At 44.6% G+C, this 18,696-nt stretch overlaps 1 protein-coding gene across 2 annotated transcripts in view; it reads left to right on the top strand.

Moving 5' to 3' along the window:
- The window catches only part of LOC139448412 (uncharacterized), a 43,783-nt gene that overhangs the window by 11,586 nt on the left and 13,501 nt on the right, over positions 1-18,696 (top strand). For both annotated transcript variants that reach the window (XM_071229965.1, XM_071229966.1), the window contains exon 2: positions 1,642-2,077. In XM_071229965.1, coding sequence (XP_071086066.1) covers positions 1,943-2,077 — 135 coding nt within the window. In that variant the 5' untranslated portion in view covers positions 1,642-1,942. The remainder of the gene's footprint in view (positions 1-1,641; positions 2,078-18,696) is intronic.

The raw sequence follows: 18,696 nt of genomic DNA, 5'->3' as shown, positions 1-18,696 counted from the left end.
TCTGTGTGTCGGTTCTGTGTATCAGTTTTGTGTATCAGTACTGTGTATCAGTTCTGTGTATCATGACAGTTCTGTGTGTCGGTTCTGTGTATCAGTTTTGTGTATCAGTACTGTGAGTCAGTTCTGTGTATCAGTTCTGTGTGTCATGACAGTTCTGTGTGTCATGACAGTTCTGTGTGTCAGTTCTGTGTATCAGTTCTGTGTGACAGTTCTGTGTATCAGTTCTGTGTATCATTTCTTTGTATCATGACAGTTCTGTGTGTCAGTTCTGTGTATCATGACAGTTCTGTATATCAGTGCTGTGTATCAGTTCTGTGTGACAGTTCTGTGTATCAGTTCTGTGTGACAGTTCTGTGTATCAGTTCTGTGTGACAGTTCTGTGTATCAGTTCTGTGTGTCAGTTCTGTGTATCAGTTCTGTGTATCAGTTCTGTGTATCATGACAGTTCTGTGTGTCAGTTCTGTGTATCAGTTTTGTGTATCAGTTCTGTGTGTCATGACAGTTCTGTGTGTCATGACAGTTCTGTGTGTCAGTTCTGTGTGTCAGTTCTGTGTATCAGTTCTGTGTATCATGACAGTTCTGTGTATCAGTTCTGTGTGACAGTTCTGTGTGTCAGTTCTGTGGTTCATGACAGTTCTGTATATCAGTGCTGTGTATCATTTCTGTGTGACAGTTCTGTGTATCAGTTCTGTGTGACAGTTCTGTGTATCAGTTCTGTGTGTCAGTTCTGTGTGACAGTTCTGTGTGACAGTTCTGTGTATCATGACAGTTATGTGTATCAGTTCTGTGTGACAGTTTCGTGTGTCAGTTTTGTGTATCAGTTCTGTGTGACAGTTCTGTGTGTCAGTTCTGTGTGACAGTTCTGTGTGTCAGTTCTGTGTATCAGTTCTGTGTGTCAGTTCTGTGTGTCAGTTCTGTGTATCAGTTCTGTGAGTCAGTTCTGTATATCAGTGCTGTGTATCAGTTCTGTGTATCATGACAGGATAAAAGTATCCCTGTCAAATGATGAGCAGTGTATGTGAAGTAGTCGAAATAAGACCAACGAAAATGGGGATCGTGTTAAGACAACGGTTTGACGAATGTTTTGCCCTCTTCCCCCATGAAGATCCGGGTTTGAAATGATCTTCACCAGTTCATGGTTGTCCTCAGTGAAGATCCTGGTAAGAATTGGTCTTCAGCAACCCATGCTTGTTGTAAGAGGTGACTAACAGAATGGGGTGGTCAGACTCGTTGACATGGTTGATGCATGTTATCGTATCCCAACTGCGTAAATAGATACTCAAGAATTCCATCACTGAATTGTCTGCCAGATTATTTACAGATGTTAAACAACAATCAACAACGTTAGTGGTCGCACGGTCCCCCCCCCCCCCCCCCCAAACCCTTCCCCCATTTCCCCATTTGCCCTGTGTCAATAAATTATCTTTTTCCATTGGGTCGTTCGGTCCCCTATTAGTGGCAATTGTTTACTGTCAAACTGATACGAATTATGATAAAATTTGTCAATAAGTAACCAGCCTGGCAAAATGGGTTTTGAATTACTGGAATCGATGTTGCTAGGGTTACCAGTTGTTCCGAGCCTCGTCTTTATTTGATAATATTGGTCCAAACCTCATGCAAGTGGTTTTCTTTTACTTTCAGGAATCTTTGGAACAAATTACTGAAACCACACCTCGTTTACAACGAACCATTTGAAAATTACAAATAATACAAGGATACAAATAATCTCTAAGACCGTTAAAGTTAGAAATGACTTCTTTGAAGACACAAGACGGGATTCCTCTGCTGATGTTCAACTCTGAAATGTCCTTTCACCTGTGAGGAAGGAGTGTTCTCAACACTGTTACCGTCAACCCTGGAAGGGCGCACTTGACTGCAACGACTTCATCAATATGGCTGTGATCTTCTGAACCTCGGAGGGCGCACTTGATTAGATCTGACCATGAACAGTCGACAGAAGGAGGTCCTGGCCTCAGGTAGGTCACTGCTGACGAGGAACATCATCTGGACGCCCCAACTTGCGACTCTCCTCAAGGAACAGGGCGTGGCCACTGACTCCATTCTAGCAGACATCGAGGTAAGCGTCACAACCATCCCAAGCAACACATTGCTTCTGATTGCTTAAATAATCCATTTCAGATTTATCTTGTTTTCTAACTGTCTTCAATGGCTGTCTGTACAACCCAACTGTACGCGTGTCACTGTCTTCAATGACTGTCTGTACAACCCAAATGTATGCGTGTCACTGACTTCAATGACTGTCTGTACAACCCAGCTGTACTTGTGTCACTGACTTCAATGACTATCTGGACAACCTAACTGTACGCGTGTCACTGACTTCAATGACTGTCTGTACAACCCAACTGAACGGGTGTCACTGACTTCAATAGCTGTCTGTACAACCCAGCTGTACTTGTGTCACTGACTTCAATGACTATCTGTACAACCTAACTGTACGCGTGTCACTGACTTCAATGACTGTCTGTACAACCCAACTGTACGCGTGTCACTGACTTCAATGATTGTCTGTACAACCCAACTGAACGGGTGTCACTGGCTTCAATAGCTGTCTGTACAACCCAACTGAACGGGTGTCACTGGCTTCAATAGCTGTCTGTACAACCCAACTTAACGGGTGTCACTGGCTTCAATAGCTGTCTGTACAACCCACCTGAACGGGTGTCACTGTCACATGATTCATATCAGTGACAATCTTTTGAACTTTAATCCAGCAATTCACATGCATCTGTTTTTTTATTAATGCGATCTTATCAGCTGCACGTCAAAACCATACTTTTTGTATTGATGACGATCTGATGAGGTGCAAGTAAGTCACATGTTTGTTTTTTATTGATGGCGATCTGGTCATCACAGGTGCAATGAAGTCACTGATTGTTACATGTATTAATGATGACCGTCGGTGGGCGACAGAAAACCATCGTGGCGTATTCAACACTGCTCAACTAATGGAACTCTGGCACGGAAGGAGCTCGTCTGGTCATCTGGACGCCGTTTACGGTTTCTGGGAATCATTTATGTACTTTTATCGAGGGTTGACGATGCACAATTGCTGTTATTGTGGACTTAATGTCGGCAGTACATGCCCGGAAGGTGTTACAGCATCAGAGCGGAAGTGCGGAACCTTCGCGGTCACCTTGACATGCAACAAACTCGTTAATCCAGACTGTTCTATGAACACCGTTGGCTTAGTGAAATAGTTGGTTATATGGTATTGGAGTTCATGAACACTTGTGTCACTCCGGGCAGGTTACGAAAAGGGTCGAGAAGTGACGAATGACTGTGTGGGACGTGTTTTATCGGTGAACCGAATTACAGGAATCGCTGTGTTCGCTGGAATCGTAACACGTTGTTTTTTTATGTTTATGTTTAATGAGTTTGTCCCTTTGGCGTTCCAGAAACCTGTGATCGCGGGTTCGAATCTCAGAATCACCCTGATTATGTTTCTAGGTTTGTCAGTACCATATTCGTGCTTGTGGAATTCACTGAAGTTGTAAACGTCTAAAAACTACACTTCGAAAAGAAGCCAAATGATTTCTACTAACTTAATAAGTAACAGCAGCCAGAGGGTTAGTAAACAGAAGACTAACTATCCTGCCTGGTAGATCGCACACGGCAGCGGTTGTAATGAGGGGTGTCATATTTGAGTTTCATGGCGAAGATATATTGTCTCAGGACGATATTCCAAAAGTATAAGATGTAAGACGCATTGTTACTTTCTCGATCTGGTAAGCAAGGCTCTGGTTGGTTGGATGAAAGTGTGTGAGTGAGTGAGTGAGTGAGTTGCGTCACATCGGCATTATCTCAGCCATAGAGCAACAAGGGTCGGATGAAAGATTGTTCTGACCCCGTAATGGGATGTCCTCAGATCTTTGTTCAGCGGTAGCGAAAACTAAGTTCTGATTTTAATGAGATTGGATATATATATTGGACATGGTATCTTACAGATATATTGTAAACAATGTCGTATTTCCCTGAATATTGGAAGCGGTGACATTTGTCAAAGATATACTGGAAACAGCATAGGTAATATGTCAAATATTGTTAAACAATATACATGTTTATAGTGTGTTTGTTTGTTGTTTGACGCCGCACTCAGCAATATTCCAGATGTATTACGGTGATCTGTAAATAATTGAGTCTGGACCAGACAATCCAGTGATTGACATTATGAGCATCGATCGACCCAATTGGGATACAATGACATGCATCAGCGAGCCTGACCACCCGATCCCGTCAGTCGCCTCTTACGACAAGCACAGTCGCCTTTAACGGCAAGCATGGGTTGCTGAAGCCCTTTTCTACCCTGGATCTAAGAAACATGATTATTATTCATTTATTCAGCAAATGTCAGGTTAAAGCTTGTCTTTGCTGAATACACGGAATGTATGCAGCGATGTAAATATATTTGTCCGTTGAACAAAACATTATTAACGACGTCAACACCATAACGGGCGTCACATTCATGTGTGTGGGCACAACTCGGCATACTGTCACGAACAATGTGCTTGCGTGACTGTTTAATATTCCAGTTCTGCACGTGTTTGTGTTTTAATCAGATATATTAAAGACCTGCTCGCGGCCTGCCCAGACACAATCCATATCATATAGCGCACCTCAGCGGGAGGGACAATGCCAGTATACTCTGTGATAGGATCTAGGCTTGTTAAAAGGGGTGGACGTGCAGTCATCAACGTTAGGATATGGAAAAAGGGTGGCTTAAGGGTTGTGGCTCCATGCGTGTCATAGGAGCGGTCAGGTAGCCTAGTGGTTAAAGTGTTCGCTCGTCACGCCGAAGAACCGGGTTCGATTCCCGACATGGGTACAACGTGTGAAGCCCCTTACTGATGTCCCCGCCGTGATATTGCTGGAATATTGCTAAGAGCGGCGTAAACCCATACTCCATCATGCTTGTCATAAGAGTAAAGCACAGAGGACATTGGGTGGTCTTAGACGTCATAGTGCTTGCTCATGCTCTAAACCATTGTATATTGATGCCAATTAGTATGCCACGATATCGCTCTGATTCAGGTGACATCGGCATAAAATAACACTTACACCCAGTCACATGATGGCGGATTATATTCGCATGTTTTGTTCGTTTGTTTATTTGTTGTTTAACACTCAGAAATATTCCAGCTATATGCTGGCGGTCTGTAAATAATCGATTCTGAACCAGATAATCCGGTGATTGACATCATGAGCATCGATCCACGCAACTGGGATGCGATGCCTTGCATCAACTAAGTCAGCGAGCCTGACCACTCGATACCGTTTGTCGCCTCTTACGACAAGAACAGTTGCCTTTTACGGCAAGTATTGGTTCGCTGAAGACCTATTCTACCCCGGATCTTCACGGCATGTATAACGAAACCATTTAACACGTCGCGGGGCGGTCGGGTAGCCTAGTGGTTAAAGCGTTCGCTCGTCACGCCGAAGACCCGGGTTTGATTCCCGACATGGGTACAATGTGTGAAGCCCAATTCTGGTGTCCCCCGCCGTGATATTGCTGGAATATTGCTAAAAGCGGCGTAAAACCAAACTCACTTACTTACTTACTTACTTTAACACGTCGCGTACAACTGGCCAAGTGTTGATACCCGAATGTTTATCAATTCATGGTTATTGTTGTGTGGTTGTGTTCTGGCTACAGAGTGACATCGAGAGTGTCAGACGTTAACATCGCAGACAGAAATGTTCTATATACACCACAGACGCCTGTAACTAATTGAATCTGGACCAGACAAGCCAGTGAAATCATAAGCATTACGTCATCAGTCAAATCACGGAGCCTTACCCCCACCCCCACCCCCACCCCCACCCCCACCTACCCTCCCCCCCATCCACGTAATCGGACTCTGACGCCAAACATGCAATTCCTTGTTTTAACTTGTACAACATGTACCCGTGTTGCTTAGGTTTTTTCAGGTAAACAATTGACTTGCCTTTGCATGTGTCTGTGACGGGTGCTCAGTTTTTCGCGAACACCTGGTATCATCACTATTTCATAATGATTCATGAACACTTGCTTATAATTTAGTGGGGATCGTATAGTATGTTTATGGAAAAGTATTTGTCGCTTTTTTAACTTGATAGACGTAGGACTTGTGTTATGACACATGCACAAATTACGAGTAAAGTGGTGGTAGGATGGACACTACGTGGCGTGGTTAACGCTGGGTAGAACCAACTGTCTGACCCCTAAGGAAACACACACACACCCCACCCCCGGGGTCAAGCACGTGGACCACACCCAGTTTCCTCACTCACTCACTCTCTCACTCACTCACTCACACACTCACTTTAACCCGACCAGAAATGGGGAGGGGTGGCTACAATGTTGTGGGGTAATCGTAAGAGAAGGAGGTACGAAGGTTTGGGATTGAGGTTAAGAGGTTGAAGGAGGTTAAACATGTTGTGGAGTGACGGATGTACTCGGAACGGTTAATGTTGCGTGTAGTATATCAAACGCCAGAGGCCGCATAAATATAAGTTTATATCTTCCCAATGTTAGTAATCCACGGGGCTTAAGCTGTTTCACGCTCCGCTTGGGCATGGCAGTCAAACATTGCAGTTTAACTGACATGCCCAGGCGTGATGATCAGATATCGCAGGTGCGTGTTATTCGTAAGTACCAATTAAATGCCAGAAGGAATATGACGTCCCATTCACGCCACCTGTCTCAATGTACCCTGTCAACATGAACAGGATTTGTTTGTCTGTACTATGCGTCATATCTTGCAACATTTGATATGGATTAACGTTAAGCTTAAGCTACATCGATATATGATAGGAATTTTAAGTGAATGAGTGAGTGTGGCTTTACGCTTTATTCCAGCAATATCACGGCGGGGGACACCAGAAATGAGCTTCACACATTGTACCCATGTCAGGAATCGAACCCGGGTCTTCAGCGTGATGAGCGAACGCTTTAACCACTAGGCTACCCAACCGCCCAGGAATTTTAAGGCAGACACATAGTGTATTGGGGATCGTAAACAAGAAATAAACCCCGGGGGTTAAGATTATTAAAATATAAAAGACTTGTGTGTGTATTGAGTGAGTATGTGCATGCGTATAAGGGGCGGGGCGTCAGAGAAACCTAATTTTGTAGCAGTGTTTTAGCCCCCAAAACATTGTTCACAGGACCTTGATGGAGAGTGATGTCCAGATTTTACCTCTCTGGGAGAGAAATTGTACGATTTGAAGCTCTGTAATATGCACCTCACCACCTCACCACCTCACCACCCCCACACTCACACAACTCCAGGGATTAAGATTACTCAACTGTAAAAGACGCATGTGTATAGTGAGTGTGTATGTGCATGTGTATGTGGGGCATGGTGTCAGAGAAACATATTCTTGTGGCAGTGTTTTAGCCCTAAAACATTGTTCACAACCCCCAGAACACACACACACTACCACCTCAACTCCCACACCTACACACACCCACAAATGCACACGCAATCTCACACACACTACCACCTCACCTCCACACACACTCACACACTACCACCTCACACCCACACCCGCACCCACACCCCTCCACACACACTCACTACTACCTCATCCCCACACACACTCACACACTACTACCTCACCCCCACATCCGCACCCACACCCCTCCACACACACTCACACTACCACCTCACCCCCACAACCGCACCCACACCCCTCCACACACACTCACACACTACCACCTCACCCCCACACCCGCACCCACACCCCTCCACACACACTCACACACTACTACCTCACCCCCCCCCCCCCCCACACACACCAACTCCCCTCCACACACACACACTACTACCTCACCCACACCCACACCCCTCCACACACACTCACACACTACTACCTCACCCCAATGAGTCAAGTCCGTGACATACACTCTGAAGTGAAACAATGAAACGTCTTCGGTGTCGTAACAAAGGCCGTGTCAGGCCTACTGCTTGCCCTTCACGAGGAGAGTACTGAGTAAGTCTTTTGACTTATTACACACCAGCTGATATATCCACACAAAGTGGGATCAATGTATTCACATAACACATTTTTCAAAGTGTTGTCGGTTACAATCTTTTGAATTTGAGACATTTGTTTCATTTGAAGACATGGTATTTTGTATAACAGATCTTCACTGTGTGTTCCGACGTCTCAGGATTATGTCTTATAATCCTGTCGTCGTTCGCCTTAATCCTATTCCGCGAAACATGATATGCCTGCACATAACTCAAAACCTACGTGTTCAGCCCTCCACCCGTTGAAGGGTCAAGCAGAAGCCCCGTCACGTTGTAACATACAGAGGTTGCCAAGTCCTAAACGCCATCCAAAGACTCTGATTAGTTATTTTCAGATCACCTACTCGACCAGAGATAATCTTTTTTGAAGATATTGCATTTCTATCCTGGCAACCAGGACCGGCTACAGTGACACCCACCGGGAACCTGACGCCATGTGTAATATCATATCTGATCAAATCATTTATTTTTGTTAAGCAGTATACCACACGCTTACGCGATAAATCACAGCTTATATGTTGAAAAGCCTTGATGCCAAATAAGTGCCGCCAAAACTCCCGCCCGACTCACCTAGTTCCCGTTGTAAGCCTGCTGTCCAATACAGTTATCCCCAATCGTTATCTATTCCAGTCCGACACCCTATCCCATTGCCTGTATTGACAGCTTCTCCCCACCCCATCTTGACTACATCCCGTTTCCACTACCCCCTGTCTTCACCCCCGCCCTCCCCACTATACGTCTTGATTCCCCCAACCCCAACCAAGACCTTCCCCACTACACGTCCTGACCCCCCGACCCCACTAGACGTCCTGACCCCCAAGCCCACCTCACCCCTCCCCACTACACGTCCTGACCCCCAACCCCAATACACCCCTCCCCACTACATGTCTTTACCCGCCAACCCCACCACACCCCACTACAGGTCCTGACCCCCAACCCCACCAAGCCCCTCCCCACTACATGTCCTGAACCCACAACCCCATCACACCCCTCCCCACTACATGTCCTGACCCCCCCAATCCCACCGCGACCCTCCCCACTACATGTCCTGACCCCCAATCCCACCTCACCCCTCCCAACTACATGTCCTGACCCCCCTAATCCCACCTCGACCCTCCCCACTACATGTCCTGAGCCCCAATCCCACCTCACCCCTCCCAACTACATGTCCTGACCCCCCAACCCCACCAAACCCCTCCCCACTACATGTCCTGACCCCCCTAATCCCACCTCGACCCTCCCCACTACATGTCCTGACCCCCCAATCCCACCTCACGCCTCCCCACTACATGTCCTGACCCCCCAAGCCCACCACACCCCACTACACGTCTGGGCCCCAAACCCTCCTACCATCTCCCCGTGAAAGAAATAGTGATACGTTCAGCCCTCTCTCTTTTTATTACCCATAAGTCCATTGTGCACGTGCTCCATGTCTTTATGCGGGTGGACACAACTGTCTTAGTCAACCCCATTGTCTCCGATTATTTACCCTCGTTGTTATTACATGACGGTTACACTCACGGACACCAAGTGTTGTCCTCTTCACGCAGTTCCCGAGACGAGGGCTTGCCAACTTCACTGTCATATTGCATTTTACGACACATAAATCACCCCGACTGTTTACCTCAGATATGCTGAACTGTGTTGATCAGTGGCATAGATATCCATATCCCCTCCCCAGCTCTAGCAGTCTATACTCATCCCCTCCCCAGCTCCAGCAGTCTATACTCATCACCTCCCCAGCTCTAGCAGTCAATACTCATCCCTTCCCCAGCTCCAGCAGCCTACACTCATACCCTTTTCTCTCTGAAATTTAAAGACTGGAGGGTTCCTTTAATAATATATGCGTATTTTTAATGCGCCAATTCCATGCACTCGCCTTGTATTCAAAGTTTTGTTTCCATTCCTTGTTACAAGTCGACACATCACTAGTGACTGGAACCCGTGAAGATCCGGGGTAGAATAGTCTTCAGCAACCAACGCTTGTATCCCCGTGAAGATCCGGGGTAGAATAGGTCTTCAGCAACCCACGCTTGTATCCCCGTGAAGATCAGGGGTATATAATAGGTCTTCAGCAACCCATGCTTGTCTCCCGCGAAGATCCGGGGTATATAATAGGTCTTCAGCAACCCATGCTTGTCTCTCCCGTGAAGATCCGGGGTATATAATAGGTCTTCAGCAACCCATGCTTGTCTCTCCCGTGAAGATCCGGGGTATATAATAGGTCTTCAGCAACCCATGCTTGCCGTAAAAGGCGATTATTTTTGTAAGAGGAGACTAACGGGATCGGGTGGACAGTCTCGCTGACTTGGTTGATGCATGTCATGGATCCCAATTGTGTGGATCGATGCTCATGATGTCACTCACTGGAGTGTCTGGTCTAGACTCGATTATTTTCAGACCGCCGTCATATAGCTGGAATATTGCTGAGTGCGGCGTTAAACAACAAACCAACCAACCAACTAGTGACTGGACAAGAGCACGAGCTCCATCAGCCGTGATCAGTTTCCGGATGCGGCCAGTGGCAACAGAATGAAAGTAGCAGGCCCTGCTATGTTGCCAGTCTTGTCCCATGGTACGCTGAGCATCAATATGGTCTCCTAGGGCTTAACGTAGACTGTAATTCTAATCTGTAATAGTCATAGTCGCGGGTTTCCTTGTATTTTTTTACTTAACCTTCTGTGTAGCTTTATTTGCGGGACTTTATGTACGTCTACCAGGGATTGAAAACATGCTTTCTTGGAAGGAACAATCATTCAACATGCAATACTCCATTAAGATTCATTTTAAATATTTAGATTTGGTCTCGATCCAAAGTACTGTCACGTAATACTCGTATTGTTGATTAGTTGACTTAACGCTGTATTCAGCAATATGCCAGCTATATGTCGTCGAACCGGTATTGATATTGTCAAGGTTAATTAATCCGAACCAGTGACTGTTGGTACATGTATCTACATACATAAGGGAGTGTTCATTACATCATTTCCTTAATTAATCCTTCAAAATAAATACACTGTGCCAATGTAATATATAAACAGGTTTAGAAATATTCCTGTTTCTCAGGGTCTCTTCGGAACTGTTTGAGGGAGGGAACTTTTTCTTGTTTTAATTTTATTTATCTAGAAGGTTATTTATGTGTGAAAGAAAGGTTTCTTCTTATATATCACGTGACCTCATTTGGCGACACCTTAAGAGTCTCGAGATGAAAAAATCGTAAGCAGGTGCAAATGCAATGCGATTACAGTGTATAAATTGTAAGATCATGAGTGGCAGGTAATGTATGGTAACAAGACCAAATATATTCAATTTACATTTTATATTTCTCATAGACCCCAAAGGCACTAAAATGGTATACTTGGCACTAATAAGCTAGTCAAACCAAGTTTATCAGTGGGAGGCTAAACCAGATAAATACAAAATTCACGCATACTCCCATCCCTCCCTCAGCTGCAGGTGAAAATGTGTAACGCCACATTTAACACTTGGGTCTTTCCGTTAACGGAATTTCACGAGTGCTACCCAACGATTACAGCCAAGCCTTATGAGAATTCTCAACATGGAGTTGTCGTTTGTCAAATCTTTTTTTCTCATTTGTTGATCCAGGGTGATTTACAGAGCACGTGTCCAGTTGATGCCAATTCCCATTCAACGCGTGTTAGCATAACGATCTTGTATTACCCTGACAAAACATTAACTAAGACTGCCAACTCTGTTCTGCATGTTAGTATTTTTTATTTCTCTCGACACGGTGAAATATGTGTGGGAATACATTCACATGTCAATCAATAAACTACTTACTGGCGTGATTTATTTTAAAACTTGTTAAGTGTCTAACATGTGAAGACACACCTGATCAAGAGACCTATGCAGAATTACGTCCCTTTATTATGTAAGATCCGCTGATCATGGATTCGAATTCCAGCTTCACCCCGATCGCGATTGTTCTTTTCGAAAATATTGAAAAGAAGATAGAACACAGCGCCAAGACAGTGCTGATCAGCGGTACCTTCCGAATGAGCTGTTCTGAAATACAATTATTACATTTTTCATTATCACGAATGTTTGGTTGGTTTGGTTGGTTGGTTGGTTGTTTTACGCCGCACTCAGCAATATTCCAGCTATATAACGGCGGTCTGTAAATAATCTCGTCCGGACCAGACAATCCACTGATTGACATCATGAGCATTGATCCACGCAATTGGGATCGAGGACATGCATCAACCAAGTCAGCGAGCCTGACTACCCGATCCCGTTAGCCGCCTGTTACGACAAGCTTGCTGAAGACCTATTCTACCCCGGATCGTTTGGTTGTTCAGCGGGGTATTCAAAGGGTTTTTTTCTGATCAACTGGCCAGTTAACATGATCGGAGTCATGCGTTTTGGTTTAAATACAATATGTCCTTATTTGTGTGTTGTTTAACGGCGCATTTAGCAACATTTCAGCTTTATGACGACGGTCTGTAAATAATCTGTACCAGACAATCCTGTGATTGATATAATGAGCATCGGTCTTCAGGGTACGACGACATGCATCACCAAGGCTACTGAGTGTGATCCACTTATTCCCCTCCGTCTAAATCTGTTTACTTTACCCCCATTTATACCCTCAAACACGTATCATATCTATAAAACATGTATATAAGTCAAAGGTGAATTATCCAGGATATCGACTGTCGACCTATAGGCACTACAGAGCTATGTCTCACCTTAAGCTGAGCGTGAGACAAACAGGCATAGCCCTAGTTATAGCAACGTCTCAGTCCTTCAACATGACAACGCAGTCTTTGATCTCTCTACAAACATTACAGGGGGTAGATCTTCTTGTGGTCTCTTGTCACCAAAACAAATACACCCTTTGGTGGGACACGCCCTTGGAGAGATCAGCTACACAGATCTGTGGTAGGGTGGGGCGGGGATTGAAGGTGTGCGTGTGACTGGCGACTAACGGGATCGGGTGGTCAGACTCACTGGGCCTAAAAGTATTTCTGTCTCTCAATACAACCATCACCATCCCAAACAACCCACACCCACACCCGCACCCACACCCACACCCACACCCACACCCACACCCCACCCGACCCCACACACACTCACTCACACAAAAGATTCGGGTTAGAATTGGTCTTCAGCAACCCATGCTTGTCGTAAAAGGCGACTAACGGGATCGGGTGGTCAGGCTCGCTGACTTGGTTGATGCATGTCATCGTATCCCAATTGCGTGGATCGATGCTCAGGAGATCAATCGCTGGATTGTCTGGTCCGGACTCGATTATTTACCTATAGCGGGAATATTGTGTGGCGTTAAACAATAAACAAGCAAACAAACGAGTGAGTGAGTGGGTTGGGTGTTACGCCGTTCTAGTAATATTCAAGCAGTAGCACGGCGTAGGACAGTCGTGGGCCTCCCACATTGAACTGGGGTGTCGAACAAAGTCTTGGGGTCATGGACGAACGCTTTAACCACTAGACTACCCAAACCGCTCGGAATGATGAACGTTCGGAGGTAGGGGCAGGAAATACCCTGTTCGAATATAAGCTTTCCAGTTTTCTCATGACCAGACGTGTTTGAGGCGAACTAGTAAATTAGCCAAGGTTCAAGTCTTCTATTCTACCCTGTTATTCTTCACTATTTTCTATTTTTTAAATAATTGTATTATGTTAATCATATTGTGATGTAAGGTCGGAAAGACGTCACATTAGAAGTGACGTCATAGCTAAAGGTTTTGGTGTCATCCGACAATTGTGGTTTTCTAAGGCGGCGGTCGTGATCAGTGCGTTATATTTTAAAGGGGGGCACAAAAAGAAATTATATCACTCGCATGTACATATATGTACTGATTTTACGTCGTGTAAGAATTCATGTATTACCTCCGCTTTCGCTCGAGAAATACAAGAGTTCTGACACTCGTTCCTTTAAATCAGTACGACACACATACTCGTATAATCTCTGTTTACGCAATGCCTGATAAACCTGATTTTAAGTAAAACATGAATACGCTAAGCCGAATTTGCGGTGTCCTAGCCGGTTAAATGTTCCAGCTTAAGTGGCCCCCAGCAACTAAGCTCATTGTAAGAGTCGACGTCAAGGATCAGGTGGTCTGGCTTGGTGACGGCGGTGATCGTTGCTCACGATATCAATCACTGGATTGACTGGTCCAAATTAATATTCAAAAGCAGCTGTCATATTGCTGAAATATTGCTGCGTGCGCCGTTAAAGAAGAAACAGACACACATACGAAGGTCATTGTCCGACTATCCTATCAGGTGTGTAATGTATATCGTTTCCTGGAGGTTCAGTTCCCTGTACAGGATAAGAGATTGAAATAACAGATTATTGAACGATTCGTTTTTTATAGGATTTTATGCCGACTGTTTCACGCATCGTTGCTTGTGCTGGAATATCAGTGTACCAACAAGGTGTTGTGAAAACAGATAAATGCTCAAGATTGTATTTTTCATAGGCATTTATGCTAAACTGTTATATTATACGTATCGTTGCCTGCGCTGGGTGTTCAGTGGACGGAACAAGATGTTGTAAAAACATGTTTACCCAAGGATATTAGAGATTGTGTTTTTGTAGGTATGTAGGTTACAGTAACTGATCAAACACTGAGGTTACGTGGCCACAAGTGGGTAACGATAAGCTCTTAGAGACACAACAGCGTGATTCGGAAGATAATATTGATTGTTAGTTGGTGGTTTCATTTGCCTGAAAAATATATTTGTAGCGTTTGTTTTCGGTTAGCAGCGTGTACCATCGTAGGAAACAGGGCCTAGTTTAACATAGACTCACGATGGTCGTAGTGTGCTTCGACCACTTTTTGGTACGGGGCCAAGAGTTAGAATACGTGTAGGTGCCCACGAAGATCCGGGTTACAATAGGTCTTCAGCAAACCATGCTTGTCGTAAGAGGCGACTAAAGCGATCGGGTGGTCAGACTTGGTGACTTGGTTGATGCATGTCATCGCTACCCAATTGTGTAGATCTCCTGAACATCTATACAACTGGGATACGATGACATGCATCAACCAAGTCACTGAACCTGACAACCCAATGCCGTTCGTCGCTTGTTACGACAAGCATGGGTTGCTGAAGACCAATTCTAACCCGGATCTATCCCGGCGTTAAACAATAAACAAACAAAAAGAAGACAAAACACATCGGGGGTCACGCGGAAGAGTTACCTCCCTTATCAGTTCTGTAACCTGCTGAAACACATTTTGATTGGTCGACCATTAGAGCCAACAAATCTCTCTCAACTGTGGAGGTTTAACTAATACAGTAAACTACGGCTATAACGAACTCAAAGGGACTACTAATTTTAGTTCGTTATAACCGTAGGTCGTTATAAGTACATATACAGCATGACTACAGCAAGTAGTCGGGACCAAAAAGTAAGTTCGTTATATCCGTCAGTTCGTTATAAGCGTGTTCGATATAACCGTAGTTTACTGTACTCTTATCCTGGGGGTAGTTTTTGAGAACGTGGAGCGGGAGAATTTTGATGACGTTTTAGATTAAGCTTATCGGTGTCGTCAGTACATGACGGCCCGAAAGATGGGGGAACATAGTATACGAGACCTGTGATGTATTGGCGATGGATTAAAGGAAGTACATTTAATTTCAGCCAGGTGACCTTCACCCCTGTTGGTAAGGTGGCCGGCGCTGCGCTGTCAGTAGAGTCGAGCTGTCATGGGCGGTCTATATATTGTATTTGTACTAAATATCGGAGTATTGATATGGCAGGGTATCCAAAACGATTAACGGGTTAAAGCACTCTTTCAAGGCTGAACAACGGTCAGCGGGGCGTCCGAAATGCGTTTGGAAGGCCTGCCATCGACAAATTTGCTGATATTGAACACATTGAACTGAGTTCTGTCATAGTGTGGGATAGCTGTTAAGTGGAAGTCACGAGGCTTCCGTGTATTCATGACGCGATATCGCTACAAACCAATATGAGGACGGCAGATATTTGAATGCCTACATGTAATTAAACAGTTATGTTCGTTAATTTTATTTATTTTGCGGACTAAAACATATTTAATAATAATATGGAAAAAAGATGGAACGTATAAGACAAGTCGACTGTTTAAGGACATGTGTCTGAAACGTTTTAACTGAATTAGTGTGAAATTCATACATTATCGTTATGCGTGTGTGTGTGTGCGTGCGTGCGTGCGTGCGTGCGTGCGTACGTGCGTACGTGCGTGAATGCGTGTGTGTGACATTAGGGATTGCACAAGAAACAAACTTTTGGCCTAAGAATGAGACGTAACCTTTGCTCATGATTTCACCCTCTGGTTGACTGGTGACTTGTTAGCTGGTTGACTGGTTTGGACCAGACAATCAAGTGATACAGGTTACGATGATACGCAATCTACCAAGTCACCGCGCCTCACCACCCGATCAATTAAGTCGCCCCTTGCAAGTAGAGGTTGCTGGGGTCTTATTTTAACCCGGTATCCCCAAGGGGCCAACGGAATTCGTTATATAATAAGCTGGTCGTCAGTAAGGGGACTTATAGTGTAGGCATCAATAGACGTCTGGCATTAATCAGCTCCCACTGATGTATTTGTTTAGAGAGCAGTACATCACAGCTGGGGTGTCTGATCGATGTGGTCGGTGGATGTGTGTAGGTTATCACTCATTGTCTCATCTGTACCTGTCAGTGTCTTTTCCTGTTGCCGTCTCTCCTTCCCGGGGGCGGATCCAGGATTTTGAAAAAGGGGGTGCGTTATACCCAAATCACGAAGTGACAAAGCGACATGTTTCACCAATACGCTTTACATATAACACTGTTACAGCGTCCAGTAAACATGATAACTGACTCTTGCATACTTGAGTTGGTGATTTATTAGATGTTCGTTTGATTTAATGCCAAATATATAAAACAAAATCAACCTTTTCCTCTCCCTCTTTTCAAATATGGCCCTGTCGCAAATAAACATTTACAGAATGCCCACTGCCCTGATGAGCGACAGGGGCAGCCTAGAAGTTAAAACGTTGTCTCGTCACTCCGAAGGCCTGGGCTCGATTCCCCACATGGGTACAATGTATTAATCCCATTTCCGATATTCCCCGCCGCGATGTTGCTAGAATATTGCTTAAACCATAGTCACTACCTCCGAATCTCTAATTTGGTTGGTTAGTTTGTTGTTTAACGCCGCACTCAGCAATATTCCAGCTATATGACGGCGGTCTGTAAATAATCGGGTCTGGACCAGACAATCCAGTGATTTATATCATGAGCATCGATCCACGCTATTGGGATCGATGACATGTATCAATAAGTCAGCGAGCCTGACCACCCGATCCCGTTAGTCGCCTTTTACGACAAGCATAGTCACCTTTTACGGCAAGTATGGGTTGCTGAAGACCCTTTCTACCCCGGCGTCTTCACGGGCCGCATCTCTAATTAAATATATATGACACGAGGTAGTGGAGCGTGGAGACCCGTTTATGACATCATTAACCCTCCAAATTGATATACTGGTTTTACAAAATATTTTATTTTGGTTTGTCATTTAACGCCAAAGGCAGATTATTTCAGCTTCAAGATGTTCTCAAGAAGTTGAACATGCTGGAAGTAGCAGTGGTTCCAAACTACGCAGTCGACACAGTCACAGAGTCTGACCCCTCATTTAATTAAGTCCCTCGTACGACCAGCAATAGAGTGGTGGGGACCAATTCGCACCCGGGTCTCTACGGGGTTTGCAAATAGGAATAAAGCCAATTAAGACAGTTTAGGTTTGTCACGCAGTGTGAGTGAGTGGTTACGTACGTGAGTGCGTGTTTAGGCGGCTTGAAGCAATAATAATGTCACATGACGGAGTAGGTCTAAAGCTGACTTTACACATTTTCCTATTTTGGTATCCCGCTTGTATCTGAAAAAGGCGATCATTAATCTGATTGGGTGAGATTGACATATGTTTTATTCAAGTGACCGATTTCTGAAACGCTTTGCAGAGTTGCGTCCCTTACCAGGTGAGGATCAGCTAGTCGTGGGTTCGAATCCCAGATTGGCCTGAACATCGTCCTACACCTGCAGTATGTATCAGCGCCATACCCAGGTTTCGTAGTAAACGTCATGCAGAGCCCCAGATAATATTTTGAGCTATGGAATTCTTACTCGAAGGGTTCTATTTTCATTGGGTAACTAATATTTTTTCACTCATCTATTCATCACTCTATTGGGTTTTTCCCAAAATGAGGACGCATTTTGAGGTTTCAATTTTTTGAAATAATAGTTTTAGATGTATATAACGAGGCTTGACTCGGAAAGTACATTACCTCGTAATTGTGTTTCGGAAATTAGCTCCGTTGTGCGCATGCTGAAAAAGCTTCATTGGGTATTTACGCGTGCTGTTTTCAAACATGCGTTTCTGTACGCAAGTCAGTTGAAAGTAATTGGGTTTTGAATATTTTGTTTTTTGTTTGTTTTTTTGTTTGTTTTTTTGTTTGTTTGTATTTGGTTTTGGGGTGTGTTTTTTGGAGGGGTTGGGATGGGTCGGTATCTGTAGCGCTGTATGACTTGCACCACTTTAGCTTTAAGCTGACAAGCGGTTGTACAGGACATATTGTTCAAGGCGGCACACAGCCCGACTCAATCCCTCACTGTAACAGTATCGGGTGGTTAGGTTCGCTGACTAGGTTTATGCAT

This window comes from Haliotis cracherodii, unplaced genomic scaffold (genome assembly GCF_022045235.1).
Source record: "Haliotis cracherodii isolate W230 unplaced genomic scaffold, xgHalCrac1.p SCAF_7, whole genome shotgun sequence".
Taxonomy (NCBI): Eukaryota; Metazoa; Mollusca; class Gastropoda; order Lepetellida; family Haliotidae; genus Haliotis; species Haliotis cracherodii.
This window is presented reverse-complemented; position numbering and strand designations above follow the sequence as displayed.